The sequence below is a fragment of the Neopsephotus bourkii genome, unplaced genomic scaffold, assembly GCF_033783945.1.
Source record: "Neopsephotus bourkii isolate Nb327-2 ecotype Australia unplaced genomic scaffold, CSIRO-AGI_Nbou_v1 NB_1526, whole genome shotgun sequence".
Taxonomy (NCBI): Eukaryota; Metazoa; Chordata; class Aves; order Psittaciformes; family Psittacidae; genus Neopsephotus; species Neopsephotus bourkii.
This window is the reverse complement of record NW_026902002.1, coordinates 7578303-7605482: the sequence shown is the minus strand read 5'-3', so window position 1 is coordinate 7605482 and position 27180 is coordinate 7578303. Positions and strand designations below refer to the sequence as shown.

At 61.6% G+C, this 27180-nt stretch overlaps 3 protein-coding genes across 7 annotated transcripts in view; 1 reads left to right on the top strand and 2 right to left on the bottom strand.

The window, feature by feature from the left end:
• The first annotated feature begins 6851 nt into the window (after positions 1–6851).
• LOC133221258 (rac GTPase-activating protein 1-like) lies at positions 6852–11302 on the top strand. Its single transcript, XM_061369968.1, has 15 exons — positions 6852–6987; positions 7099–7301; positions 7387–7523; positions 7748–7826; positions 8040–8096; positions 8691–8768; positions 9045–9165; positions 9435–9592; positions 9788–9949; positions 10083–10178; positions 10251–10452; positions 10526–10631; positions 10753–10885; positions 10960–11062; positions 11166–11302. Exons 1-15 carry the CDS (start codon positions 6891–6893, stop codon positions 11285–11287), a joined length of 1854 nt encoding a protein of 617 aa, XP_061225952.1. The 5' UTR covers positions 6852–6890; the 3' UTR covers positions 11288–11302.
• Positions 11303–12261: 959 nt separating this feature from the next.
• GMPPA (GDP-mannose pyrophosphorylase A) lies at positions 12262–16951 on the bottom strand. 2 transcript variants are annotated; one of them, XM_061370268.1, is made up of 12 exons: positions 16875–16951; positions 16709–16806; positions 16529–16632; positions 15952–16144; positions 15748–15807; positions 15471–15601; positions 14576–14725; positions 14322–14419; positions 14148–14194; positions 13958–14050; positions 13697–13865; positions 12262–13624 (listed from the first exon to the last, which is right to left on the bottom strand). In XM_061370268.1, exons 1-12 carry the CDS (start codon positions 16915–16917, stop codon positions 13524–13526), a joined length of 1287 nt encoding a protein of 428 aa, XP_061226252.1. In that variant the 5' UTR covers positions 16918–16951; the 3' UTR covers positions 12262–13523. The 2 variants fall into 2 exon arrangements, with proteins under 2 accessions (XP_061226252.1, XP_061226253.1); XM_061370269.1 differs by having other exon boundaries at positions 14576–14710.
• Positions 16952–17440: 489 nt separating this feature from the next.
• SPEG (striated muscle enriched protein kinase) overlaps positions 17441–27180 on the bottom strand; it is a 38219-nt gene continuing 28479 nt past the window's right edge. For all 4 annotated transcript variants that reach the window (XM_061370263.1, XM_061370264.1, XM_061370266.1 and 1 more), the window contains 20 exons: positions 26897–27097; positions 26677–26737; positions 26416–26493; positions 26094–26266; positions 25966–25992; positions 25574–25726; positions 25358–25400; positions 25203–25271; positions 22930–25075; positions 22678–22827; positions 22491–22607; positions 22241–22408; positions 21839–21961; positions 21497–21661; positions 20632–21322; positions 20301–20540; positions 20004–20227; positions 19493–19568; positions 19093–19242; positions 17441–18783 (listed from right to left, as the gene is read on the bottom strand). In XM_061370263.1, coding sequence (XP_061226247.1) covers positions 18576–18783; positions 19093–19242; positions 19493–19568; positions 20004–20227; positions 20301–20540; positions 20632–21322; positions 21497–21661; positions 21839–21961; positions 22241–22408; positions 22491–22607; positions 22678–22827; positions 22930–25075; positions 25203–25271; positions 25358–25400; positions 25574–25726; positions 25966–25992; positions 26094–26266; positions 26416–26493; positions 26677–26737; positions 26897–27097 — 5263 coding nt within the window. In that variant the 3' untranslated portion in view covers positions 17441–18575. The remainder of the gene's footprint in view (positions 18784–19092; positions 19243–19492; positions 19569–20003; positions 20228–20300; positions 20541–20631; positions 21323–21496; positions 21662–21838; positions 21962–22240; positions 22409–22490; positions 22608–22677; positions 22828–22929; positions 25076–25202; positions 25272–25357; positions 25401–25573; positions 25727–25965; positions 25993–26093; positions 26267–26415; positions 26494–26676; positions 26738–26896; positions 27098–27180) is intronic.

Sequence of the window (27180 nt, the reverse complement as noted above, 5' to 3'; positions counted from 1 at the left end):
TGTGAGCATTAAGAAATGCCCATGTACACAAAATCTTATTTCCTTTTCTGAACCATCTCTGTTGGTCTAGTAAAAGATGCTGCCTTTGCCTACCAGGCTCACTACGCATGTATGCACTTGGGCAGACCCAGCACTGTTTCCCTGGCAGTGAGAGCAGAGCAGAGACACAGAGCAGAGACACATCCATAGGGCCAGGGAGGACAGGTCAGGACTGGGGAGGATGCCCAAGCTGGGAGGGTGGGCTGCGTTCCCCCACCCTGTTTCTGCTTCACACACCAGTACCAGTGCAGGAGCTTGCTGAGAGGGATGATGAGTAAATCAGAAGTGAGGATGCTGGGGCACAGGGAGGACGGCAGAGCCCAGGCCCAGCAGGTCTGGATGTGGACAGGATTGGTCTCTCTCCTGCCCAGTCTCTGTCAGCCCTTGTTGGGCACCCAGCAGGTATGGAGCGAAAGGCACTGCAAAGCCCCACTGTGTCTGCAGCCATGGGATGGCAATGCTGGCCCTGCCCAGCTGCACTCCCCTGGCCTGTGCTCCCCAGCACAGCTCTAAATCCATTAGTTTTGCATAATTAGATTTTTCTCAATTACCAGATTATGATAATTAACAGCTCATTTGTAGGAGGCAGTGCCTAATCCCAGCATCACGCTTGGCTCCACGCCAGCCTGGCTCCCGCGGCTGCCGGCTCTGGGATGGCAGGCAACAGAGCAAACACCAGTACAGTGAGCCCTGACAGGCAGCCTCAGGGATGCACCCACTACCCCCAAAAGCTCTCCACCACTGATGACCCAGATTTTGCCTGCACTGCCTGGCCTACGCAGCCTGCCTGGGGGCATCAGACCCCCAAACCAGGGGCAGCATCCAATGGCAAGGGGAGCCAGCAGGGTTTAGAAGTGGCTCAGGCATCCGCACAGCCCCAGAGATGAAAACATTGTTCCTACAGTGTCTCTTCGTGCAAACTGGCACCAAAGGAAACCACTGGAGAGGTTAGCATCATGGCTGGCACAGCTACAGACATTAAGAGGCTTGTTAATGAACTTTTCTAGTCAATAACGTTGCTGAGGAAGGACAGAAGAGCAGGGTGGTGGGAAGCAGCCACCAGTAATGTACCAATCTTCATCATGGGAAGGCAGGGCAGTCCAGGCAATTACTGCCCATTAGCAGAGCTTCATCCCTAGTGAAATAATAGAACAAAAGAGAAAAATGCTTCTGAGGACCTCAAGAGCAGAGGAACGAGGAGCAATAAAGATTTGCTTGGAGCTCACACAGAATAAATCTGCCCAGTCTGACTTGATTGTCTTTTTTGGGGGGTAAAATTGCTAAATGAATTGATGGAGAGGACACAAGAGGTGTGATATATCAGGCTTTTATTAAAGCATTTGATAGAGCATCTCAGGGAATTAATTCTGTTTAGCAGAGACAGCCGACCCCTGCCTGGGCCGGTTGCAGCCGAGGAAGTGAGTGTGATGGGGTGGCCTTGAGGTGCATGGGGAGCATGGTGGCACCCTGTGACCCCAATGTATCCCACCTCCCACCCCAGGTGAACGTGCTGCAGCTCCCACTCCATGTCCTGGCTCCCAGGACAGCTGTGCCAGCAGCACCAGGGTTGTATCCGGAAAAGCTGGATGCAGCCCCATGGGGGCAATGCTTGTCGCCAGCCCAGTGGCCTCCCTTCACCCGCTGGGGGACACCATCTCTGCATGCCCAGGGCCATCCTGCAGCTTCAGGGCTCTTCTGCTCCTGCCACAGGCTCTGCCTGCAGAGCTCTGGCTGGGAAGCGGCATGGAGCATGGGCAGCGGCCGTGCCAGGCCAGGCACAGCTGGCTGGGATGTCTCAAGCCATTCCTGTGTGTCTCCTTTGCCTGGCATTTCTGAACTTCTGCCATGAGCATCTCCAGGCAGGGGATCTGGTCCTGCCTCTCTGCCCAGCATGGGTGGCAATTGCAGCTCGCACAGGCAGTAAATCAGGCTGCTTGCCGGGAGGTGACAGCACAGCCCTTGCTGCTGCAGCTCCAATTCCCCAGTATCTGATTTCCGTGGGCTGCCTGAGAGCCAGCTGTGTTTGTGCTGCTTGGCCCAACTCCCCCTGCTCTGCCTCTGTCACCAGGTTTTGCCAAAGGCCCTCGAGTGTCTGTGTCCAGGAGCAGCCCTGTGTGCCACAGCCCGGCCCTGATGAGGAGCAGAGCTGCCCCAGATCCATTGCTTGATGCCCATGGAGCTAGATGAGCCTCAGCAAGGCAGCTTGACACAACCCCAATGACATTTGCTCCTCAGAAGGATCAGTGCAGGGTCAGAGGTCCCAGGGCAAATTCCAACATGCCTTTCTCAGCAGCGGAGTAACCCATAGTGTGGCTCTTGCTGGAAGCCACCTGAAGCATTTCTCCTTGAAAACAGTTTCTCCTGACTTTGATGGGTCTTTTGATGCTCACACTGAGCATCACACACAGCAGTTCCCATTCTGGCTGGAGCCTCCTTTCCCCTCATCAAGGAGTTCCTCTTGCTGTCCCCTTCAGCTTCAACAGTCCCTTTCCAGGTCCTAGCAGTTGGGGACTGGAGGTGCCAGAGGTGACAGCAGGGTCTCTTATGGAAGCAGCCCTGATGTGGGGCAGCAAGGGAGAGTGTCCTGCTGGCACAGCCCACAGAGTGATGAGGTCCCCAGAAGCCATGAGATACTGGGGGAAACTGGTGGGGAAAGGGCTCATGAAGGCACAGCTTACCCCCATGCCTGGCCAGCCAAACTGCTCCATAAGAAAGGCACTAAATATCCATGAGACCATCCAGACATGGCAAGTCGGTATGAAGAGCAAAGCACTAGCAGTTCAGGAGCCAAGCAGAGAGAAAAGGTATGTGGTTTTGAGGCACCAGCAGATTCCATCATGCCCCACACCTCTCAGGTAACAGAAGAAGCTATCAAATGAGGCGCATCTGCAGTGGTCCCACCAGCAGCTTCTCCCCTTCCAGCAACCTCCTCTCTCCCTGCAGCACAGCTCCTTCCCCCACCAGCCTCTTCCCAGCTCCTCGAGCTGGTGCTAATCCCCTAATCTGTGCAAAGCAACAATTTTCTGCATGGCACAGTGGCTGGTTTGAGATCTGTATCCCTCCTCCCCCAAAAGCCAGCTCTGTAGCAGCAGCAGCAGGTATCTGGTGTGACAGGCACCATCTACCTCTGATAAAACTATGGTTTATGTGGCCCTATTTCCATTTATCTCGGAGCTGATAATTATCCCTCATCTTGCAACGTGTTGTGCTGCCATGTGTGCTGAGGGAGAGGAGAGGATGCATGCTTTGCAGGGCACTCCTGAACCACAGCCTCCTGCCAGCAGGGTTTGAGGAGCCGGTGGGGCGATGCTCAGGGATGAATCCTGCCCACCACGCTGTCTGCTGAGCCGTCCCTCCCCTCTCCGCACCCAGGCTGCGTTCCCTTTAATCTCACACAGCAGCGGAGATGGATTTTTTCCCTGTGAGCCAGATGTGTTGCACGGAGCATAAACACCCGCGACAGTTGTTGTGCTCCTCGGTGCGAAGGCATCAGATGTCTGCATTAAAACAAAGCTCTCCACTTAATTACTCAGGCTGATAATTCAGCTCATGGAGGCGGCTCTGGTTGAGAGCAGAGGACTGGATCACAGCTGGGACTGGAGAGCCTTAGAGTGCACATTAATCCCATCTCTCCCAGCCCCGATTAACGGTGCTGGAAACCTGTCCACCCTCCTCATTCCCAGGGGATGGGTCTGTCCAGGTACCCACTCGTTGCCCTGCCAGAGGTGCCCAGGCTGATGCCTGAGGGGCTCTGCTGACCCCTTGCTGCACCAAAGCACCCTCTTCCCAGCATATTCAAGGTGGGGTTCAGGACATGGGGAACCATTACTTGGAGAGTGCTGTGTTGCCCTGGGAACACCCATCCACTGAGTCTGAAGCCCGGGAGAGCTGCACACGGAATGAGGAGGGCAGGGTCCCAGGGTCACCCTGTGTGGGGACTTGCTGCCACGGTGCGGCTGGCAGGAGCTGGGGCCAGCAGCACAGCCAGGCTCAGAGCAGGACCGGCAGATGACCAAAGGCTGTCTCCTGATCCTGCTGACTTGCATTTCCCCTTCCACAGACCAGCAAATGCCTCCTGCAAATTCACCATGTTCCCCTCAGTCGGCACCAGGGCCCAGGGTTCTATCCTGGGGAACCCGGCACCATCAGGGTAGGCGTGTGCCTCCAGCCTGTGAATGACTACCCTGCTCTGCCTGTCCTCTGGAATGGGATGCTCACACAGGGCTGCTCCCTCAGACCCATCTCCCCTGCCCTCTCCCTTCACCTTGATCCCCCAACTGATCCCCTACCCCCTTCCTTCTCCCCATCCCTCCTGACCCCAGTGCCTGGACATTCCTGGACCTGGAGCATCCCTCTCTCAGCAGAGCCCAGTTCCCTGGGCAGCCTGAGGGCTGGCAGTGCTGCAGATCCGCCTGTGGGGTCCTGTCTGTCCAGGGAGACAGATTTCCTCCAGTTCTGCTGCTGCCCTCTTTATCTCTCCTCCCCAGAATGCATGCATTGCACCTTGGCCAGGGTGAGCAGGAGCGATAGACCCCATCCTGCCCAGGCTGAGCATCCAGGCTGGTGCTGGACATACAGAGCAGCCATGACTGATGCAGGCAGTCAGGGAGCTGTGGACAGCACCATCCCGGCAGGGATCCAAGGGTTAAATTGTCATGTATTCAGGGCCATACACTGGCCAGGAATTACACTTTTATCGGCACACGGTGCTGCTGCCACTTGAATTGGGATTGGGAACTCTATTTCCAAGCTCACCCAAATTATTCTTGAAGAGATAAAGCGCGGTGCAGAGCAGCGCCGGCGCTTCATTAACATTCCCCAGCCCATTCAGCTTTAAACGAAGATTGCCTGCCTTGGAAAATGATAAAATTGAACATGTGAAGCAGGGCATTATGTTCCATCAGCCGATATTATTTCCCACGCAGGGGCCAAGCAGAGACACAAACAGCTATTTATGCAGCGCCTGGCCAAGCCAGGGTGGCTTGCGGGGTGGGGGGAGCAGGTGGAGGGGGGTATGGGGTGGGTGGCGAGTGCCCCTCTCACATCCCTGGGCATGCAAGGGGCTGCCTGCACGCTACCAGGGCTGCTCTGTCCTCCTGGGGACTCCCGAGCTTTTGCCCAGGGTGCAGGATGGATCTGGGGACCACAGACCTGCTCTGTGCATCAGAAAGGGGCTCAGGGGTGTGAGGGGTCCCCCAGCCCCAGCTGCGGCATCTCCACCTGCTGGCCTGCCCCGGGGTGTGCATATTCCTTGCTAGGGCTGAGCAAGTGGAGTGCTGGCTCCATGTGCAGGATGGGGTCACACATCCTGGAGCTGGCAGGTGCTGGGGAGCACACGCAATTGGGGAGCCTCTCTGGAGGCAGGCAGCAGAGAGCTGAGCGGCAGAGAAGGGCTGAGTGTGCAGGCCCCCAGGGCTGTGATTGGATTTTCCTTGGCCATGCTGAGCCTATTGATCCAGCTGTAATTAAAGTCTCTCCAAAACCTGACTCATATTCAAACTTGGGAGGAAGAAGCTTCTCTGAGAAAAACCCTTTGCTCTCCATGCGCTGGCACAGCCTGGAGCTCAGCCATGCTGGGGTGCTGCCAGCATTTCCCAGCTCTCTGCCAGGCACCGTCCCTAAGGGCGACCCTGCCTTGGGACTGCCTGGGGCAGCAGCACCCCATCAAGGCAGTGTCCCACAGTGACCCTGATGAGGTTCAGTCCTTGTGGGGTCCATGCTGCCTGGACCCTATAGCCCAGGATGACCACAGGCTATTTGCTCACCAAGTACCTCAGACGCCTGAGATGTGGGGGTGCTCCGCCATGCTCCTTGCTTGTCACTGCCTTAGGCTCTGTGCGGTACTGGCATGGGGAGAAGAGCCTGCTGAACCCACACAGCAGCAGACAGACACCGGGGTGCTGGGGGGACCCTCGGTGTGCAAAATCCCTTCTCCAGGTCAGAGGCAGGCAGGGAGGTGTGAAGGCAGGTGAGGGGCCTATGAGCATTTGTAAGTGTGTGTGTGTGTGCAGGGGCTTGCAGGCCCAGCCCTGCCGCCAGCCCCGATGCTATTCCCGGTATTCGCAGCAGGTCGGGACAGGCACCAAGGAGGGGGAGCTGCCGTCTCACCAGGGCCCCCCGCAACCCCGCCTGGAGCCCCCGCCAGAACGCGGAGCCAGCAGGAGCTGGGGACTGCGCCGGGAACGGCGGGGCGCGGAGCCCCCCTGGCAGTGCCGGGCAGGGCCAGGGCGTTGAGGCAGGGAGGTGGCTCCATCTGCAGGACATGGCCCGGCCGGGAGCCCCAGTGCTGGAGGTCCCCGCCACCACACGCAGCCGCTCTGTCTGCGGGGCATAGCGGACAAGGACACCGGCTCCTCCGGCTCTCGTGAAGCGGTGCCAGGAGCCAGCCCCCTCCAACACCTCTGCCCGCCCCAGCGCATCCCGCGCCCGATGCTTCCTGCACCCCTAGAGCACCCCTCACCAGCAGCACTTGCATCCCTCAAGTGCTCTCTTCAGGTACCACTACCCCGGTACCAAAGCAACCCATCCCCAAAAGCGACCCAACCTAGCACCCCCATTGTGCCTGCAGCCAGCACTATCACCCTGTACCCCAGGGCTCCGGGGAAATCTCCCTACATCGGGAGCCGTCGGGCCGGCGGTTCTCGCCCCAGTGGCGGATGGAGGCGGGGCAGGAACGGGCTCCACCCCAGCCCCCGGCCCACATAGGCAGGCCAGGAGGGCCCCTTACTCTCGGAGCTTGCGCTTTGCTGGGGGCCACACAGCGGATCCCGGCGACGAGTGCTGGGGGCAGAGCTGTGGGAGGGACTGTTCCGCTTGGCTGTGGGTCTCTCTCCCCGTCCCAGGACGGCGGGATGCTGCTGCAGCGCTGGGGGTGGCTCCTGGCCCGGCTCCTTGCCCGGCTGGAGCGGGTGCTGCCGTTGCTGGAGCTCAGCGGTAGCGTAGAAGAAGGTGGGTGCGTGCAGCCTCCCAGCCTTAGGCCCTGCGGGACCTCTGGCTGTGCTGGGAGAGCTGAGGGCTGGCGGCCCATCCCGCCTGGCCACCCGTTTGTGTTGCCCCCAGACTACATCCAGATCGCTCGGCACTTGGAGGCAACGCGCCAGAGATGCTGCCGCCTGGAGCAGGACGGGCGTCGGGCCCGCGAGCAGCTGGCTCGTGTGGAGGCCGAGCGGGCAGCGCTGGAGGTGAAGCTCAAGCACGCCCGCAACCAGGTGGAAGTGGAGATGAAGAAGCGGTTCCGGGCAGAGGCTGAGCTGGAGAAGCAGGTCGGGGGGATTGGGCGCAGGGGTACCCCGTGGGGCTGGCTGCAGGCACCCCAGCCTGTTCATCAGCGCCCCCTTTTGCTTGCAGGAGCGCAGACTTCAGCTGGTCTTCGAGTCCCTGATGGGGGAGCTGGGGGACAACAAGGTGCTGAGCTTGGAGCAGTGCTCTGTTCTCACTGCCCTGGCTGGCTGGCGCCTCGGGGCCACCCTGGCACCGGGCAGGAGGTGAGCAGGGCTACTAGTCCTTGCCCCAGCCTCTCGGGCATCCCTGGGCTTGGCTGTGCCCCCTCCCCTTCTGCTGGGCTCCAGGGGCTGGCTGGGCATTAGGGTGCTGGGGCTCTGCAGGGGCATCAGCCATGGGTTCCCAGGAGTGGCTGTATGAATAGGTGCTTGCTGGGGGGGACCATGAGGGTTACCCTGGCCTGGCTGATCACCAGCTCACTCCGTAGGTCATCTGCAGTGGATGAATCGTGCCAGTCCCTCTTGTCCCACTCAGATATCAGTTATGACCGTACGGAGGATGATGTGGTAAGGAATGACCCCCTGAAAGTCCTGGGGTTCAGCTTCTCCCCAGCAGTGAGCGGGTGGTTTTGCCCCACTCCTGCAGTGGGGCAGCCCCCCTTGCATTGCCATGGGTAGGGGTGGGCTGCCCCAGGTGGCTGTTGGAGCCACGGATGGATGTTGGGTGGTTTTCTGGCCCTGTGCAGCCCTGACACCCCCAGCCTTCCCTCTGCCTTTCAGGACGTTGATATGACGACAGTGGTGAGGACCCTGAAGCGCAAATCCCAGGAGAGGCAGGTAGGAGGGAAATGCTAAGATGTGGCAGCCCCCAGGGACTGGTGCCCCTCTATTAGTGAGGATCCCCTAGGTCTGCTCTGCTCTCTTGCACTGTGCTTGTGGGACTCGCTGCCCATGTGGCCCAGGCTGAATCGCTCACCCTGGGCCATATGGGGTTAGGGCACCCAGATACTTCTCCATCCCAGCAAAGGAGACTACAAGGAGCCTGGCAGGGGGTTTAATTTATTGATGCTGGGCTGGGAGCATTTGCTGGTTTCTCAGCAAACCTCCCGCAATCAATAGAAACTCTATTACCTTCCACTGTGGCCCAGCTGGGCTCCTCAATAATTCATCCTCATGTGCAGGCATCCTGCACCTCACTCTGCTCACACCTCTGCATTGCAGGCCTGGCCTGGCTTCCCCCAGCCTCAGGGCTGGTGCTGACCCAGGCAGGGGGCCTAGATCCCCATGGTGCCTGGTATGGGGCAGGCAATGCCGGGCAACATAGGGAGATCAGAACCTTTTTTGGGGCTCAGACCAATTGGCTTTGGAGCGGGGAGGGGGGCGGGGGGCAGATTGCCTGCCTTCCCTTCATGCAGTTTTCTCTGTCCCCAGCGTGTATCCCTGGCCCCTCAGGTTGGCCCTGTGGTGATGGTGAAGCGGCGCCGTTCTTCTGTGGCACCCCTCAATGCTGTGAGTAGGGATGCCAGTATGACCTGGGCAGGGCTGGGTTACATGGGCTGCCCTGGTGCCAGAAAGCAATGCTGCAACCTTCAGTCTTACAGGTCTGCAGGTGCTCAGCTGTCTCCTCTGGGTGCCTGTGCCCTTCACTGTGGTCACAGTGGGGACAGCATCCCTGGCTGTGGGGGACTGTGGGGATGGGAAGCAGGTGGAGCAGAGCTGATGGGGAGACGCTGGAGCACTGTGGGCTGCATCTGGGCATGTTCTCACTAACCCTCATCTCTGCAGGCGAGTGTACCCCCTGGTCCCCCTGCTTCCGAGGTCCCACAGCCTGCTGGCAGCCTCCCACCTGCAGTTCTGCTGCCGCGCCGCCGCTCTCACCAGCGACATCGTGCCTCCATGCGTGCAGGTCATGGGAAGGGCTGAGGAGGGGACTTGGTGGTGGTGTGGAACCAGCCTCAGGGTGCTGCTGTCACAGGGCAGGGAGGGGATCTGCTGGGGGATGCTTGTCCGCACCATGGGGGTACTGGGGTCCTCGGGACATGCCAAATGCAGCTGTCCCAGGGCAGCTGTGATCTGTAGGGGTTCCTTGGGAGGTGGGACACCTCCCCACATCCCAGCTGGTAGTTGGGGCACTGTGATCCTCAGGGTCTTCTCCACTGCATCTTCTCTTTGCAGAGCCAATCACGGTGTGGGGCACCAGTGAGGATCCGGGCTGCCATGCTGCAGTGCAGGAGAGCCACACAGAGAGCAGCTCCACGGGGCAGCCAGCACCAGCCCACTTCTCACCTCCACCAGGCCTTCCACCCCTCCAGCACCAGTTCAGTTCCAAAATGGTGTGTGTCCCAGCCTCCTTCCCTTCTCTTGGCTGCTATGGAGAAAGGAGCCAGGCAGTGGGAGCAGCTTTCCTCCACCCCAACTCTGCCTGCACATGGGCTGGATGGAGGCAGTGGGGGCTGGTTTGGGGGGATGAAGGAGTGGTACTGGGTTATCTGCAAGAAGGAGGGCCCTGACCCTGTTCCCCCATCCAGGTGATCCGCCCTGAGTCATGCTGTGTGTGCGGCTCCCGCATCCGCTTCGGGAAGGCTGCCATCAAGTGCCACCAGTGCCAGCTGCTGCTGCACCCCAAGTGCCAGGAGCAGTGCCCCAGCCCCTGTGTGCCCCGGCCTCGCCACCATGCTTGGCCCCGCGAGGTAAGGGGGGTACAGCAGTGCTGGGGGGCTGCCCTGTCCCTGTGGGGCTTCCAGCAGTTGACACTGGGGCTCTGCCTGTCCTGGCTGTTGCTGGGTGGCGGATGCAGAGTCAGGTCACTGTTATCCTCTCCAGGGTGTGGTGGCAGACTTTGCCCCCAGCACACCGCCCCTGGTGCCAGCGCTGGTGGTACAGTGTGTGACCGAGGTGGAGACACGAGGCTTGACGGAGGTAGGGCCCAGTGCGGTGGTGGGGGTGATGTTGTGGTCCCCACATGGCTGAGCCCCTCTCCCTGCACCCTAGATAGGGCTATACCGTGTGCCAGGCACAGAGCAGCTGGTGCGGGAGTGGAAGCAGAAGCTGCTGCGAGCTGGGGGCACGCTGCCCGCTCTCAGCAGCGTGGCTGACATCCACGTGGTGTGTGGGGTGCTCAAGGACTTCCTACGGGGACTCAAGGAGCCACTAGTCACCTTCAGCCTCCACCCTGCCTTCCTGGAGGCTGCGGGTAAGCAGGGGTCCTGAGATGGGGGGGAAAGGAGCTGTTCCTCTGCTAACACTGCTCCGTGGTGCTACCACAGACATCCCAGATGACGCTGCCTGCAGCACAGCTCTGTGCCATGTGGTGAGCAAGCTGCCCCGTGCCAACAGGGACACCCTGGCCTTCCTCATGCTGCATCTGCTCAGGTGAGTGGCTCATCCTGGCATGGGATCTATCCCTGCATCCACACCCCAGAGCAGGGAAGTTGGGCTGAGGGGCCTCTTGGTCAGGCAGCGCTGTCTGTTCTAACTGTGTCCCCCCTCACAGGGTGTCGCGCAGCCCCGACTGCAAGATGGATGTGCTCAATCTCTCCCGGGTGTTTGGCCCTACACTGGTGGGACACAGCTCAGCCAACCCCACACCGCTTACCATACTGGAGGATGCACCGCGGCAGTGCAAGGTGAGAGGGTCCCTGAGGCTGGTGTGTACCCTGGGTGTTGCTACTATCCTCATCCTACATTCCTCTCCACCCAGGTGGTGGCCCGGCTCCTCTCGCTGCCACCGGACTTCTGGACGGGCTTCATGGGGACAGAGGAGGGGAACCTGGTGCCAGCGTCAGCCTCGAGGGATGAACACGGTGAGACACTGTCCCCTCCCTGCCCTGTGGCTGCTGCTGCAGGCTGCTGGGTGCCTGCATCTGAGCTGAGGTGCGATACCCACCCCCTTCTCTTGTCCTGCAGTGCCATTCTTCCGCCCCATCACCTCCCTGGAGCCCAAGCCAGACCAGCTGAGCCCCCCGAGTTCCTGCTGCTTCCCCAGCAGCCTGCGGAGCTGTGTGGGCACGGGAGCTCAGTCCTTGTGAGTGCTATGGGGATAGGTGTCGGGGGAGCAGGGGCGCAGAGCTTGCTGTGCACCCCTGACTCATTTCTCCCCACGCAGGCAACAGCTGGCCCCAGGGAAGGTGGGCAAGTTCTTTCCTCCTGTGTAGCCTCCTGCGGCAGGGGCTCCCAGGGGGCATGGAGCTGGCACTGGAGGCATGGAGCCTGCAGGACCAGGCAGCCCCTGCTTCCTTGTGTGGGAAGGGGGGAACATGGCTGACTCTGCCTACCTGCAGTGGGGGGAAATTTGGGGTATGATTTGTATTAAATGTTTGCAACAAAACAAGCCTGGCTGCTGTTGCTGTCTACCCCTCCCTGCTGGTGCCAGGGTTTTGGGGGTCACTAGCATGATGGAGCCAGGCTGGGCAGCAAACAGCTGTACTGACAGCAAAGGGGAGCAGTACCCCCCCCCGGATCCCTGCTTTTGCTGGGTGAGGAGGGCTGGCAGAGCCTCCTCCTACCGTAGCTGAAGCCCTCCTCTCCCTGCCCTGGAGCTCAGGATATGGGAGGCCCCTCTTCCAGCCCAGATCTTGGCCTCAAGTAATCAGAGCTGCTGCTCTCAGGGCAGGCCAACCTTAAAGTGTTTCCAGACTTCCTGGCACCTCAGCTGAGGCCCCTTTAACTCCTTCGTCCCCTCCACCGCTGGAGCTGCAAGGCTCAGATGCAGCTCTCTCCCTCCAGGAGGTGGAAGCTGGATGAGGCTGTAATAAAGCAAGGGCCCGGGAAAGGCTTGTTGCCAGATAACTGCACAAAGGGACAGCCACTGCAAGGGGCACTTGGGCAAAAGGAGCATTACACAACAGGGCTGAGAGGTGCCTTGGGCAAACCTTTTTTCTAAAAGCCAGGCCTGATCTAGGATATGGAAGAAAATTCATGTACAATCCTGAAAGCAAGTACTTTGGCTCCGTTTCCTACAGCCCAGTGTTCAGCAATGGGCAAGGAAATGAGCACAGCCAAGGCAGAGACAAAACTGAAGGAGTTTAATGTGCTTAAAGCCAAGGAACAGCTAATCTCCGCCCAGGACCACAGGAGAACTGGCACAGGAAGGCACAGAGCTGGGAGCAAGGATTTACTGCAAATCCGTCAAGCTGGGGTGGTACGGGATGGATGAGAATCTCTAATGCAGTACCTTGCTGAAGGCAAGAGGTGTGATGGGGGCCCTCTGTGAAGTAAAGGGCTTTAGCACAGAGCTCCAAAACCAGAGCCAAAGATGGGAGATGTAGAAAGGGCAGTGCTGGTTACCATTGACAGTCTGTGCCTTCAATAAATGGTTTCTTGAGACAGCAAGGCAGTAGACCTCTACACGTACGTAAGTTGATTGCTCTGCTGCCCTGTGGCTGGTGCAAGGGGAGACATGCAGCAAGCCCCACAGGCTGTAACCGTACTGGAGCAGAGGAGGCTGTTGGCCCACCAAGGTGGCAGGTGCCTGCTGCCATCACCCTGAACCTGCACAGCTCTCAGTCTGATGGGAGGAGGCAGGGCAGGGCTGGCAGCTCTCCTGGCTCATCCTGAGCCCTTGGGGATGGAGGTGGTGCTGGGGAAGGGGTGCTTTTGCAGCTCCCTCCAGGACCAGCAGCCTGCCAACCCAGCCCTCCTCCTGTGCCAGTGCCCTTAGGACAAGCCTAGTGCTGCTTTTGTTTTCCCAGCAGTAGGCAGGACCCCAGCTCAGGCTGTTGCAATCCCATTGCTGAAATCAGGATCCTTATGCCTGGTTCCAGCAGGCTGAGCTGCCTATACAGGACAGGAAGACTGAAAGCTCCCCAGCCTCAGAGATGGGCAAAGTCCTTCCAGGGGGTTGCAGACAGCAACTGATGTAGGGTGAGGAGTGTCCAGACAGTGCTGGTCGTGCCCTTTGGTGGAGAAACACCCAAAGTTGGACCCAAAACGCTGCAGGCAGCAAGTGATTCCTCACCAGCCTTAGCCCAGGGCTCCCTGCATAGGCACACAGCCTGGTGTGTAGGTTACATGCTGTCCCTGAAGCCTTCACCCTGCTGGTCCCTGGGCTGCAAGAGAAGCAGCATGCAAGGCTGATGGTCACCAGCTTTAATGTCTGACTGGAGTAGGAGTCAGGCACTTGTAGGGCTCCTGGCCTGTACCTACCCCGCTGGGGGTGCTGGGAACCTCCCAGGAGGTGAAGCCTCAGCACAGGCTCTTGCTGTGGGGCAGACAGGGGGTGGGGGGCTGGCACTCCCCCCCCCACCCACCCAGCAAGCTGCTGACTCACAGGATAATCTGGTTTTTGTAGCTGCGGCTCAGCTCCTTGTGAGGAAGGACGATGGAGTTAAGAATAACAACCTCAGCAGGGATGGTGACACTGCAGCCTGCAGAGAGAGCGTGAGGAGTTAGCCCCAGGGGAGCCTCACGGTGTGGGGCTGGGTGCAGGTGGGACATACCCAGGATGGTGATGGATGGTGTGAGGCGCCCGTCCCGGAAAAGGGTCTCACTGTCGATCTTGGCATAGGGATCGTTGGGGTTGGGGTCACTGGGTGTTCCTTCAACCCGGGCCCAGCGCCCAATGGTGCTGTCCCAGCCCACGATGGTATTGAGGACACAGGTGTGGTCCTGGGTCACAGGGGAGGAGGATGAAGGGTGCTGCTGCCTCCCTGCAAGGGGAGGGGAATTGACACCTGTACCCTCAGGCAATCCCTACTTACGTGGAGTGAGGCACCATGCAGGACTATGGATTCTCGCACACGCACACCAGCTCCCACTGTCACCCCCTCCCCAATGGAGACATTGGGGCCCAGCTGTGAGGACAGAGGGAAGTAATGAGGTCAAGGACAACGGAGCCCTCAGCATCCCTGAGCATCGCCCTGCCGCAGGGTGCCCCGGGCCTGCACTCACCACTGCAGTGCTGTCGATGGAGGCCGTTGGGTGGATGTACACGTTCCCTGCAACACAAGGCAGCTGCGTCAGGGAGGCAGCTCACAGGAGCACCCACCTCTCAGATCAGGGGAGGTCCTGCCCAATGGGCCCCACTGGCAGCCCCCAAGGTGGTGGAAGGTGTCAGAGAGATACCTCGGATGATGGGGCCTCCAGGTTTGTTCTGGGCCAGCCTCTCTGGGTGGCTTTTGCTGTACTGGTTCAGGTAAAGGCGACTGGCATAAATAGCAGAGCTGGGGTAGGGAAAACATAAGATTGTTATTGCATCTCCAGCACTAATCACAGCACTCACACCCACCCCCAGGACAATGCCTGATCGCCCTCTTCTCCCATCCCTCAACCAGGTCACTTGATGCTCCTGCTGCACCAACTCTAGCCACAGCCCTTACCCAGCTGACTTGATCTGGCTCCAGAAGCCATCAGTTTTGTAGACATACAGCTTGCCCCTCCCAGCCAGTGCTGTGAACACGTCCTGCTCTAGCCGGATCACTTCTGCACGCTGCCAGCCATTGGAGCTCTCCTCTCTGCAAATAAGAGGCCTGTTAGACACCCACCCACGGCCTCAGCCCGGGACCCCAACAGATACACTCCCCAAATTCAAGAGCTTCGCTGATCCTAGCCTCCTACCTAGCCATGTACTTCTCCCCAGAGGTGGGGACAGCCCCGGCCATCAGGCTAGGCTTGTCCAGCCCCACTGAGCTGTAGAGCAGCAGAGGGACCAGGCTCTGACAGCTAAAATAAGCTCCGAGCCAGAAGTTGATGGTGCAAGAGCTCCCACCCAGCCCAGGCGAGTGTTTGAGCAACGGATCCTGCCCCCGCTCCAGAGCCCTGCTCAGCTGGATTGTTGCTTGGGTGGTGGCAGAGAAGTCAGGTGACAATCTGGCTGGTGCAAGGAGCTGGATGGGGGAGCAGAGCATTCCCAGGTGAAAGGCTTGCTGTGCCCCTTGTCCGGAGCTGAATGAGGATGGGGTGGGAGGCAAGGGAGGGAAAGGGGCAGTCTCAAGCTAGCCAGGAGGGGAGCAGAGGCAAAAGCAGCTTTGCAGAGCAGGCTGGAGCAGGGAGGAAAGCATGCGGTACTGCCAGGGACAATCCAGCCCTGAAAGCAGCCGGTGCAGACACAGAGGGAGACTTACCCACGGTAAGGATAGCTGGTGCAGGACCAGGAAACAAGTGAGTGATGGCAGAGGAGGAGAGAAGATAGAGAAAGAATGGAAGATGAGTGTGCTGCTGCAGCCCTGGGAAGCAGTGGGGTGGGAGGGACAAGGGGCACAGAGAGGCACTCACAACACTAGCTCTTGCTGGTTCCTCTGGAAGACCTCACCGATGTGCTGGAAGATGGCAGGTGTGAACAGGTAGATGCCGCAGTTAATGATCTCACTGACAAACGTGCTGGGCTTCTCCACATAGTGCTGGACCTGCAGGTGAGGAAAGAGACGTCAGTCCCAGGGTGCAGCCCTCATCCCTGGTGTCACTCCTCTGTGGCACACTGGCAACATGCCCATGCAGGCAGTGCAGCACCTGCTGCCCACACTGCATCTGGCTTCTCAGGGCTCTCCAGTACCTCCTGAGTGTCTGCATTTGCCACGATACAGCCATAATTCAGTGCCTGCGTCCTGTTGGCCTGCAGAGCGAGGACATGTTAGCAGTGGTGGAGCAGCAGGCATGCAGAGATGAGACCCATGCAGGCACCCATTCACCGCCAGAGCCGCTGGCTCCTAGACAAGCCAGTGGCAAAGCTCCACTGCTCCCCAGCACTGCCACTCACTGTGGTACCCAGAATGACAAAGCTGTGCACGTCCCCATGCTGCTGCCAGAACTCCAGCATCTCCTGCAAGGGGAACTCTGAGCACACGTCTGCGTTGAGGACAAAGAAGGCCTCAGCACCACCTGACAGGATCTGGTCTCGGAAGTGATAGATGCCACCACCCGTGCCCAGCGCCGCATACTCCTGGAGATACCTGCGAGCCAAGCAGGAAGAAGCAAGGGCTTATGGAAGCGGGTGTCTGGTGGCACAAACCAGCAACAGGACAGGGAAGGACTGTCAGGGGCCGGAGGCATATAATCTTGCTATGTGGTGATGGGGCTCATGTGGATGTGGGCACAGGGGAAGGAGACCGAAGGAGGGGAAGATGGCTTGGAACTGGGCTGGGGAGGTATCCTTGCAGCCAGAACCAGCCAGGGCAGGAAAACTGGTCAGAGCTAACACAGGAGTGGTAGCTATGCTCATCCATGGGGGGACAGGGCCCATCTGTCCAGTGCCTGGGTGCTGGCTGGGGTTTGCCAGCCTGGGGATGTGGGTGTGCTGCCACGGACACCCCGGGGGTTCAAGGGCTCCTGCCCACCTGATGGGGATCTTGAACTCCTGCTGTGCCGACACCAGAAAGCGGCTGAGGGCCTCATGGGGCTGGTAGAAGCCCATCAGCAGGATCTCCTTCATGCCAGGCACCTGGGAAGGGCAGAGGTAACGGGTGGGAAGGGTGCCCCTGGTCTCCCATCCCCTTCGGCCCCCATCCCCACCGTACCTTGGCGCAGGCCTCGATGTGGTGCTGCACCATGGGCACGCCGGCCACCGGGAACAGCGGCTTGGGCACCTCGAAGGACAGCGGCCGGAACCGGGTCCCTGCGGAGCACAGCGGGTTCGGCAGAGCCTGGCGCCGGCGGGGGACCCCGCGGGCCCAGCGCACTCACCTTTCTGCGGGCCCCCGATGAGGATCACCGCCTTCAGCGGCATAGCGCCCACTCCCCGCCGCCGCCGCGCCCGCCCGCTTCCGCACACGTGGCTGCCGTACGTCAGCGCGCCGGGCTCGCTCCCTCTCGCTACGTCACCGCGCCGCTGGCCGTGCTTGCCGGAGTCGAGCCGCCAGGGGGCGCCGCAGTGGCGAGAGAGGTGGGGCGGGCGCACCGCAGGCGGAAGCGGGGACCGGTGGAGGGGGACACGGGACACGGGACACGGGACCCGGCCGGTCTGTAACCGGAGCAGCCACCGCGGCCGCCCGGCCTCATATGGGCAGCGTGTATTTATAGCCAGGTACCGCTCGCCTGCACCGGCTGAGTCCCGGCCTGAGACAGACCCCGGTGCCGCCGCCATGCGCTCCTGCACCCGGTATTTTCACCCCATGACACCCCATGAGCCAGCCTCCCACTCTGCCGGGCGCCACCTGGATGCCCTCTTGGCTGTATGTCCCTGGATTTTGGGATAAGGTCTTCCCGAGAGTGCTCTGCTCGCCCCCCAAGTGAGGCACGGAGACATGACCGGCTGCTCAGGGTCTTTATTGCTGCTCTGGCGCGTCGCTTGCTCCAAACCACGCAGATGTCGGCAAGTCCGGAGAAGGGGATAGGGATGGGGATGGGGTCGGGCAGGCGCCTTCTCCCCGAAGTCAATAAATAAAGCCCTATTGCTACAGCAGCATCTGGAAGGTGGGTGCCCAGCCGCTGCCCTGTCCCCAGCCCAGGGCACCCCGGAGCATCCTGCTGCCAGCCGGGGAAAGGGGCACGAGGCTGTGCCGTGGCACCGGGGTTTGGGGTGAGGGTTGGTGATGGGGATGTGTGACGAGGCCTGGGGAGGTGGGCTGGTGGTGGGGCACAGGGCAAGGGCAAGGGCAAGGGCCAGAGCCAGGCATGCAGAGCACGAGCAGCCTGGGCCTGAGCAGGCGCAGGGGGTGTGCGTGGCACGTGGTGTCCCCCTGCGAAGAGGGGTGCCAGCCAGCCACCCTGCCCCAATACAGGGTGCAACCGACAGCCCCAGAAAAGGCACCGGCGTTGGTCCTGGGGCCAGAAACCCGCCTCCAGGACCGCGGCTGGGAGGAGTGGAAGGCAGGGGGCTGGCAGCCTCCGCTCCCAGCCATGAGGACCGGGGCTGTGCCGGCTGGTGAGAACCAGGGCAGCAGGTGTGAGCAGGACCCTCGCTGCAGGAACCACTGGAGCAGCCTCAGTCCTTGGGCACTGGCGTGCAAACCGGGGGGAGCACAGGGAGCCCCACACCGTGGCCAGGGGCAGCTGCAGGCTGCGGCTTAAGGCACACGGCTGGCAAGACCTGCGTGGCCAGGGCTGGCTGGCATGCTGGCGTCTCTCCTGCTCCTGCCTGGGGCTTCCCTTCCCCTCCTGTCCCCATCTCCTTCTTCCAACCCTCTGCCACATTCTCTGTTCCTCACACCAAGGCTTCCTGCCGCTTGCCCTCTGCCAGACTCCACTGCAGGCCTGGCTGGGGCAGCACTTCCCCTTTCCATCGGCACCACCAAAATTATGCTGGCCACCAGCGTTCCTGGTGGCAGTGTGAGGTCCATGGGCTCATCCCAGCAAGTCCTGGCTCCTCCTCAGCCGCCCTGTCCCACGGCCCCTGGAATGTTCCTCTGGCTCCTCGGCCCCTCACGGCCGTGGCCGAGGCTCTGGCTACTGTGGCCCCGGCGGCTGGCCGCCCTGGTAGGAGCGGAGTAAGACCTTGTGCTTGGTGACGGCTTCGCTGCGGCGCCGCTGGTGCTCCACCAGGAACTCCTTGAGGCGGTTGGTGGTGAAGGTCAGGGTCTGGCGGCGCAGCTTCATCAGATAGGCATCCTGGAGCCACGTGTTGGCAAAGCAGTCCTTCACTGTGGGGCGGCTCCTGGGGCAGGGGCAGCTCAGTGTCAGGGGCAGCAGGGTGCCTGCTGCCAGTGCACCCCCAAAACCCAGCCACCACTGCCCTGCAAGACCCGGGGGGTCCCAGCCCTCTCCAGGAGCAGGGTTGGATCCCAGGGCCCTGGGCTCAGGAGACCACAGCCCTCACCCAGGAGCACAGATGGATCCTAGATGGACACTGATGATGTCTGGAGGGGCTCCCCTCCAGGAGCTTCATCTGAGAGCAGGGAGCTGCCCAGCTGGCCCAGTTGCAGGCATCATCCAGAGGCCCGTGTCCTAAGGGCCAGGCACTTACCAGGGGTGGACAGCGAGGACCTTGCGGATGAAGAGGGCAGCACTCTGCGAGACGTTGGGGTACAGCTTGAAGGCATCAAAGCGCCCCGCCAGGATGCGGTTCTCTGTCTCAATGGGGTCCAGTTCAAAGAATGGTGACCGCCCACTGAGCCTGTCAGGGTGGGGGGGATGGCACAAGCTGGGGGCAGTGGTGGGAGGGCACCTGCCCCCCCCATCCCTGGTTTCGGACAGCCACAACTGCCCAGGTCATCTCAATCCCCATGTCCAGCTGGGAAAGGTCTGCAGGGCTATAGCATCCCCCAGCCCACCATCCTCCAGGTGTTCCCTGTGGCACTGAGCCCTGGGCAGGGCTGATGACACCTCGGGTACTCATCCCCCCCGCCCCGAGCCCCTTCTCTTACATGATGTAGGTGAGGACACCAACACCCCAAACATCAGCTGCAGAGCCCACTGGATCTCCCTTCACCACCTCTGGCGCTGCAGGTAGAAAAGCAGGTCTGTCATATGCACCAGGGGGCCCAGCCCCAGCACCTGCAGCACCTCCAGAACCCGCAGTATCCTCAGCATCCAGAGCACCCACAGCATCCCCAGCATCCACAGAACCCATAGCATCGCCCGCATCCCCAGCACCCACAGCACACCACCACTGCAACCCCCCGCACCCCTCCCTAATACCCTGACAGAGCCCAGTACCTGCAAGGATTCCCCAGCTGCCCTCCTGCACACAAACTCTCCCACCAAGCCCAGCAACGACATCCCCAGCACCACAACAAGCTCCTGCTCCCCCAAGGACACCTCAGCTCCTCCCCATTCCCAAGCCCCCCAGTGCACAGGCACACTTGGGCACCAGCATGCCCGTATCTGCCCCATCCCTCTCCCCATGCACCACACCCGGTGGTGTGCCCCACTCACACATGTACTCCAGGGTGCCAACACGCCGCCCCAGCTGCCGCAGCACGAGGGGGTTGTAGGTCTGGGCACTGCCAAAATCGATGATTTTGAGCGAATTCATGCCTGAGATGACGATGTTGTCCGGCTTGATGTCGAGGTGCACAATGCGGCGGCTGTGCAGGTACTCGAGGCCCTGCAGCAGCTGTAGCACGTAGCTCACCACATCATCCTCTGAGTAGCGAAACCTGGGGTGGGGATGGCAAGTGGCATCAGCCCCGTGCTGGCAGCCATCCCCCACGGCCCTGCACCCACCTGTACCTGTCCACAATGCTGTAGAGGATCTCCTTGCCAGCACAGTTCTCACAGATGAGCACCAGGTAGCGGGGGGTGATGTACGCCTCATGCAGGGCCATGATGCGCTCGTGGTGCAGTGCCTTGAGGATCTCATACTCCTGCAGCACACTCTGCTTCCGCTCGGCCTCATAGGGCACAATCTTGGCCATGAAGAGCTTGCCCGTGGCGTTCTCCTTGCACAGCCGGATCACACCAAAACGGCCCCTGTGGCACAGGGTGGCACTCAGCATCCCTGGGGAAAGGTGCTGGTGGGGGGGACACCCCTGGCAGAGCATCCCATCCCACTGCTCCTCACCTCGCCTTCTCATCCAAGAACGTGTATGGCTTCTGGGGGACACCCTGCCGCAGCACAGTGCTGTCTTTTGCTCCTGGGACCCCACTCTCAGCTGGAGGCTCCTTGGAGGCTGGAGGCTCCTTGGAGGATGGGGGGGGGGTGCTGGTCTCCTGCATAGGGGGCGATGTGGGGGGCATGGAGACAAAGGAGGTGACCATGTAGGGGGGCATCTTCCGTGTGGGCACAGCATTGGGGGTGGGAGACACCGTGGGGGCTGAGCTGGGGGTGGTCGACACGGGGGAAGCAGGGGATAACTTGGACGGAGATGGAGCCTTGGGTGTCGGGGATGTGTCCGTGGGGGGTGTGGGGGAGCCCTGGGTGGGGGTCTCTGTGTGGGGTGAGGTGACAGTCCGAGGGGGGGTGAACATCAGCTCGGGGGGCACACAGACAGTGATGTTGGGTGGGAGCTCAGGGTCTGGCTGTGGCCCCTCTTCACAGGGTGCAGGGGGCTGGAGGACCACTGGGGGGGCACCCTCCTGCTCTGCCCCATCTGCCTTCTGCACTGCTCCCTTGTGCTTGCGGGGCGGCGTGGTGGGAGGGGGCCGCACGGCTGGCGGCTCCAGCTGCCCCATGGGTGTCTGGGTTGATCGGCTGGAAGCCACCTTCTCTGGGACGGGGACAGCAATGTCCTTGGCTGGGGCAGCTCGGGCATCTGTGGGGAGCAAAGGGAGGAATGAGCCAGTTGGGCGTAAGCCAGGAGCGGGGTGCAAGTGGGGCCTTGTTCCCCAAAGCCCTGGGGGGAAGAACCCCCAGAGCACCTCAGAGGCCGCAGCCCCACAGCCAACCCCATGGCAGCCTCACAGCTTGCGGGAAGGGGCTCGCTCACCTTCTGCCTCAAGGTGCACCTTTGCTGACAGGGCGCTGTAGGGCCCCTGCCCAGCCTTGTTGACACAGGCCACTCGGAACCTGGCGGTGCTCCCGGGGGGCAGCTCTGTCACATTGAAGTAGCAGTCAATGATGCCAGTGCTGATGATCTTCCACTCGTGCTCTCCTGTGGGCACAGGGGCATGGTGAGCTGAGGGCAGAGCAGGGGCAGCCCCCCTGCCTCCCACCCCTGCCCCAGGACCCCACCAATCCCCAGGCAGAAAGGGCACTTTTGTCATGGCTTGGTGTCCTGCTGTGAGCCCATTTTCCAGCTGCAGCTTCCAAGGGGATGGGCCCCACATACCCTCCACTCTGCGCTCCAGTGTGTAGGTGCAGGGGGCTTTGCTCTCTGCAGGCTTCCACAGCACCAGCACCGTGTTCTTGTACTTCTGGGGGATCTCCGGGGTGCCCGGCCGCCCAGGGAGCCCTGCGAGGGGATACACAGGGTGGGCTGGGTACCCGGCCAGGGGCAGGGCAGAGCTGCTGCAGTGCAAGGTCAGCACAACACGTGGGCTCAGAGGTGCTAGAAGTGCCCGTGCAAAACCAGCCTGTCCCAGCTCAAGAGTCCCAGTCACTTGCAGACGTGAAGAGCAGAGTTCAAGTGACCTGCTCTGCCCATTCCCCAGCCCCCAGGGTGCACGCTTAGCACATGCCCTCTCCCCATGGGCCAGTACCTCTGTCCCAGAGGTCCCTCCCGCCTCCTTACGTGCCACAGCCAGGGTGCAGGAGCTGATGGCTGTGCCCAGGGTGTTGGCAGCTGCACACTCATACAGCCCCGCATCCTTCCTGGAGACCTTGGCGATGGTGAGCATCTGCCGGCCATCCTTGCAGGAGATGACGTTCAGCATGTTGTCTGCCTGCAAGGACCTCTTGTCTGTGGAGGAGAAGCAACGGCGAGGGATGCTGGAGTGTCTGACCGGCACCCACCTACCGAGGCAGCGCAGGCAGCCCCCCACCTTTCATCCAGAGGATCCTGGGGGTAGGGCTGCCTGCTGGCAGGCAGCAGAGGGTCAGCGCCTCGCCCTCCAGCAGCACCTGGTCCTTCAGCTTGATGTGGAAAATGGGTGGGAAATCTGGAAAGCAGAAGGGGGTCAGGCTGGGGCAGCAATGCGCACCCGCCACCCATCCCGGGGCTGCACCTACCAGAGTCACTGGGCAGGGGTGGCCGGCCGGCGGCAGGTCCCTCCTCCCGCAGCAGGCTGGAGGGGATGCTGGGCTGCGAGGACACCTTCTCCTTGCTCCGTGAGAGCCCCCAGCGCTCCCAGCGGGACCGCTTCTGGCTCTCACCCCCACCTGTGGGAACCCAGCGTCCTGAGAGAGCGGCCAAACTGCGGCAGCTGTGGCCGGAATGGCTGGGCTATGGGGTGCCATTGCGACATCCCCCTTCCCACTCACCTTTGGCAGAGCTGGTGCTGCCTTCCGAGCGCAGGGACTCAGAGGAGGGTGCAGGTGCCGGGGCAGGGCCCGGCCGCAGGCTTTCCCCCTCAGAGCTGGTGCGGCGGAGCTCAGCAGGCCCCTCGCCCTCCTGCCGCTCATCCGACACGCTGCGCAGACGCGCGGACACCCGCTCCATCGTGGCGCTGATCTTCCTCCGCACGGCCACCACCGGTGACTCGCTCTCCCCGCCACCCCCCAGCTCTGACTTGAGGCTCTCTGAGTCCCTCCGCTCCTTGGAGCTGCCCAAGGCCAGGTTCCAGGACAAGCGGCGCCGGCCGGATGGGGTCTCGCTGCCTCCATCCTCTCCTCTGCTCTTCTTCCTCTCTGCAGGGGGGGTCCGCTTGAGGAGCACAGACATCCTCCGGATGAAGCCCCTATCCTTCTCCACCTCGTGCAGGTCCTGCACAGACTTGGACTTGGCCACCAGCCCGGAGGGCCGGTCCCTGCGCATCTCCAGGGGCACTCCGGCTGGCATGGGGCGGTAGATGCCATCATCTGCGGGGCCAGCCAGGTGCCGGTCCTCAGACCGGGAGCGGGTGAGGAGCTTCAGCCCCCTGCTGAGCGATGACTCCCGGCCCCGCTTGAACTTGGCCTCAAAGACCTCCTCTGAGTCGATGTCCTGGATGAGCAGGGAGCTGGAGGAGCCAGAAGGCTTCGCCTCCCTCCCTGATTCTGGTGCTGGTGTTGGCACGGAGTGTTCAGCAGGGGTGGCCAGAGGGGGCTGGGAGACTTGCTCTGTGGCTGGCTCCCCACCTTGTGTGGCTCCCATATCTTGCATGACCTTGGCGTAGGAAGATGCTTGGGGGCCTTGGGTGCCTGGGGCCACCGGCAGTGATGCAGAGGGTGTTCCTATCCTGGCAGCTCCCTCCCCACTGGCTCCAGCACCCTTGGTGGGTGTCTTCTCCTCTTGACCCCTAGCCATAGGCTTCTTTCCTGTGGTGGTGGCAGTGGCACTGGCCCGGGGCTGGCTGCGCTCCTCAGGGATCTGCCTCCTCCCCAAGGCAGCCTTGGCAGTGGGGGCCTGGGGGACGGCCACCTCTACTGCAGCAGGTGTCTGTGGGCCAGGGGCATCCATTGGCACTGAGGGCCGGGCGTCAGAGAGAGCTGAGAGCGAGGGGGACTCCTTGAGCCGCTGGGCCTCCATGTGTGCCACCGGGATCTCCAGGGGCGCGCCGGAGCGGCGGTGCCGGACAACAGGCTCGGCATCCCCGTGGCTGAAGGAGCTGCTCTTCTGCAGCCGGCGCTCGGTGGGGAGGAGGCGCGGCGAGGTGGCCTCGCTGGACGCTGCCCGCACCAGCCGTGGCACCGCTGGCTCCAAGCGGGCCGGCCTCGGGACCGCCTTTTCAGGGCCGACCCCCAGGGTCTCCAGGAGGGGGCCCCGCAGGCCGCTGACCTTGCCGTCCCCGGGGCCGCTCCGCAGCAGCCGCTGGCGCATCAGCTGCAGGCGCTGGGCGTGATCCTCCTCCGCAAAGGTCCCCTTCCGCCGCGGCAGCTCCATGGAGGCCGCCTTGGCCAGGGGCCGGCGCGGCTCCCGGCCCGCCTCGGCCCTCTCCGTGGTCCCCGGCAGCAGGGCGCTGTCGGCCGAGCCGCCCCTCTTCAGCTCTCCCCGGCGGCTGCTCCCCGGGGACTCCAGGCTGGAGCCTTTCCTCATGGCTTTGCGGGGGTACTCGGGCCGTTTCTGGGCTTCGGGGGCTTCTTCGTCAGAGGAGCCGGGCGCCTCCGCTTCCGCGCTTGGCCGCCGTGGCGCAGTGCCCCTTCGCTTCCCCAGGCCCACCGCAGGCTTCCCCGTGCCCTGGCTCTGCCACTCCATTGCAGAGGTGTCCCCCGGAGCTACCCCCTCCTGCCATGTCCCTTCAGATGTCCCGATGGCCTCGTCGTCCGTGGGGATCTCATTGAGCGACATGCGGGAGCCAGAGAACTCCACCTGGTGTGGCATGGGGATGAAGGGCAGCTCATCCAGGTCATCCGAGTCTGAGGAGGATGACAGTGCTGGTGACTCTTTGAGGTGCCGGGGCACAGCGATGGAGAGGTGGTTGGACGTGTCCTCCAGCAGCTCCGGGATGGGCCGCAGCACCATGTTGCACTTGTAGCTGATCTGAGAGCGCTGCAGGGGAGAGAGCGGGATCAGGTGCAGGCAGGTGGCATGGCATCGTTGTACCCAGTGCATATCACCCCCTCCTGCCCAGCACACAGCCCTGCCTACCCCCTCCCTCCCCAGCTCCGGCCTTCACCTGCCATTTCCTGCGGGAGAGGAAGAGCTTTAGGTGATCGGTGCTGATGACCTTCCCCTTGGCCAGCGTCTGTGGGGCGAGGGGACAGCGGTGTCCCACAGAGCCTGCAGCAGGCCCTGGGGAACCTCGCTGGGACCCTGCCTGCCCAGGCTCACCTTGAACCAGGGATGCTCCAGGGTCTGCTCCGCATTGGGCCTCCTGTGGATCGACACCACTGGGTGAGGACTCACTGTGCTGGAGGGCTTTGGCCAACCAGGGTCTGGCTGCCCATGCTGCACCCCATCAAGGGCTGTGCAGCCAGCCTGCCCTCAGGCCCCCCCGATGCACAGGGGTCCCAGAGGGGCCGGGCCCTGGGACACTGCATTACTCACAGCCTGTCATTGACCAGCACTTTGATGACAAATCCCTTTGCTTCCCGGGTGAGCCCCTGGAACATCCTCTCCTCAAAGGCCACGTTGTAGTTGCGGATGTTCATCAGTGTTGTCTTATCGTTCTCCCCCACGAAGGGGGAGATTCCCGTTAGGCTGCCAAGGAGAGGACACTGCCTTTAGCCCATGAGGACACAGGGAACAGGATGGCAAGTACAGAGGACTGAGGATGGAACCCTGGACCCCAGCCCTGGTGCCATGCAGAGGGCAGAGGCAGGAACAAGGGATAGAAGGCAGAGTCTGCAAGGAGCAGTGTGCATGGCTGCAGCCCCAGCACTGCAACCAGCAAGGGGGTGGTAAGGTGTCTCTCCCATGGTGGCCCACCAGGAACTTACCAGAGGTAGGCGATGACCCCCACGGGCCTGCGGAGAGAAGAGCATGGTTACAGCACAGCACAAACCCTCTGGGGCACTCGGTCTCAGCACAGTGGGGAGCTTGTTGTCCACCCTGGGGCCACCCTTACCAGACGTCAGTGACGCTGGAGACAGGGCTCTGGTTGACAATCTCAGGGCCCACGAACTCGGGGGTGCCGTATTTGCAGTACTGTGGCTCCTTGGGTGTCAGCTCCTGCGCGTTGCCAAAGTCACAGATCCGGACCTGCTCGCTGCTCGAATCCGCCATCAGGAGGTTTTCTGGCTACAGGACAGTGCAGGGCAGAGAGGACCTTGGCAGGAGGCAGGGGCTCCCCCCAGGGAAGGGATATTCCCCATCAGCAGGCCTGAGCCCCTTGCAGCGCAGCAGGAGCCAGTGCCTGCGGGCACAGGGCTGGAGAGCCCTGCACTCACTTTGATGTCCAGGTGCAGGACCATGTGCTGGTGCAGGTAGCAGAGCCCCTCCAGGATCTGCCGCATGTAGGACCGGACCTGCAAGAGGAGGAGTGCAGAGGGTGCCCACCCTCTGAGCATGGCTCAGCCCCACACTGGCCTTGTGCAGCCCCCTTTGCAGCCTGATATAATGAGCATTCCACGTCCCTCGGTTGGGACAAGCCCTGGTATCCCCAGGCTCCGTCCTTCCCCTATCACTTTGGCCCCAGAGGGTTCACGCACCTCAGATTCACACACTGAGGGCTTCCTCGCCATCCTGTCCAGCAGCTCCTCCTCAGCACAACTGGGCCTCAGTCAAGGAGCACAGAAATTCACTGCCCTGCTGTGCCCTGCACCCTCCCAGCACCCAGCTCCTCTGCGCTGGCTTTGCCCACCAGCTCCCACCAAAAGCCTCCCCTCATCCCCTGTGCCACATGTTCCCAGAGCAGCACCCAGAGGATACAGCTCCATGACCATGATGACAGCGCTCTTCTTCTCAAAGGCATCGTGGAAGAAGACGATGTGCTCGTGATCCAGCTGCGAGAGGATGTGCAGCTCCCGCCGTGCTGACTGCTTGGCTTTGGTCCTCCCAGGGACAAACTTGGCGGCAAAGTCCAGATGGCTGCTCTTCTCTGTCACCCTCCGCAGGTAGGAGAAGGCCCCCCTAAAATGCAGTGATGGGGGCAAGGGCAGATAAGTAGAAACCCCTCTTTCCCTGCCTGCAGCTCCAGCAGCTCTCCAAGACTA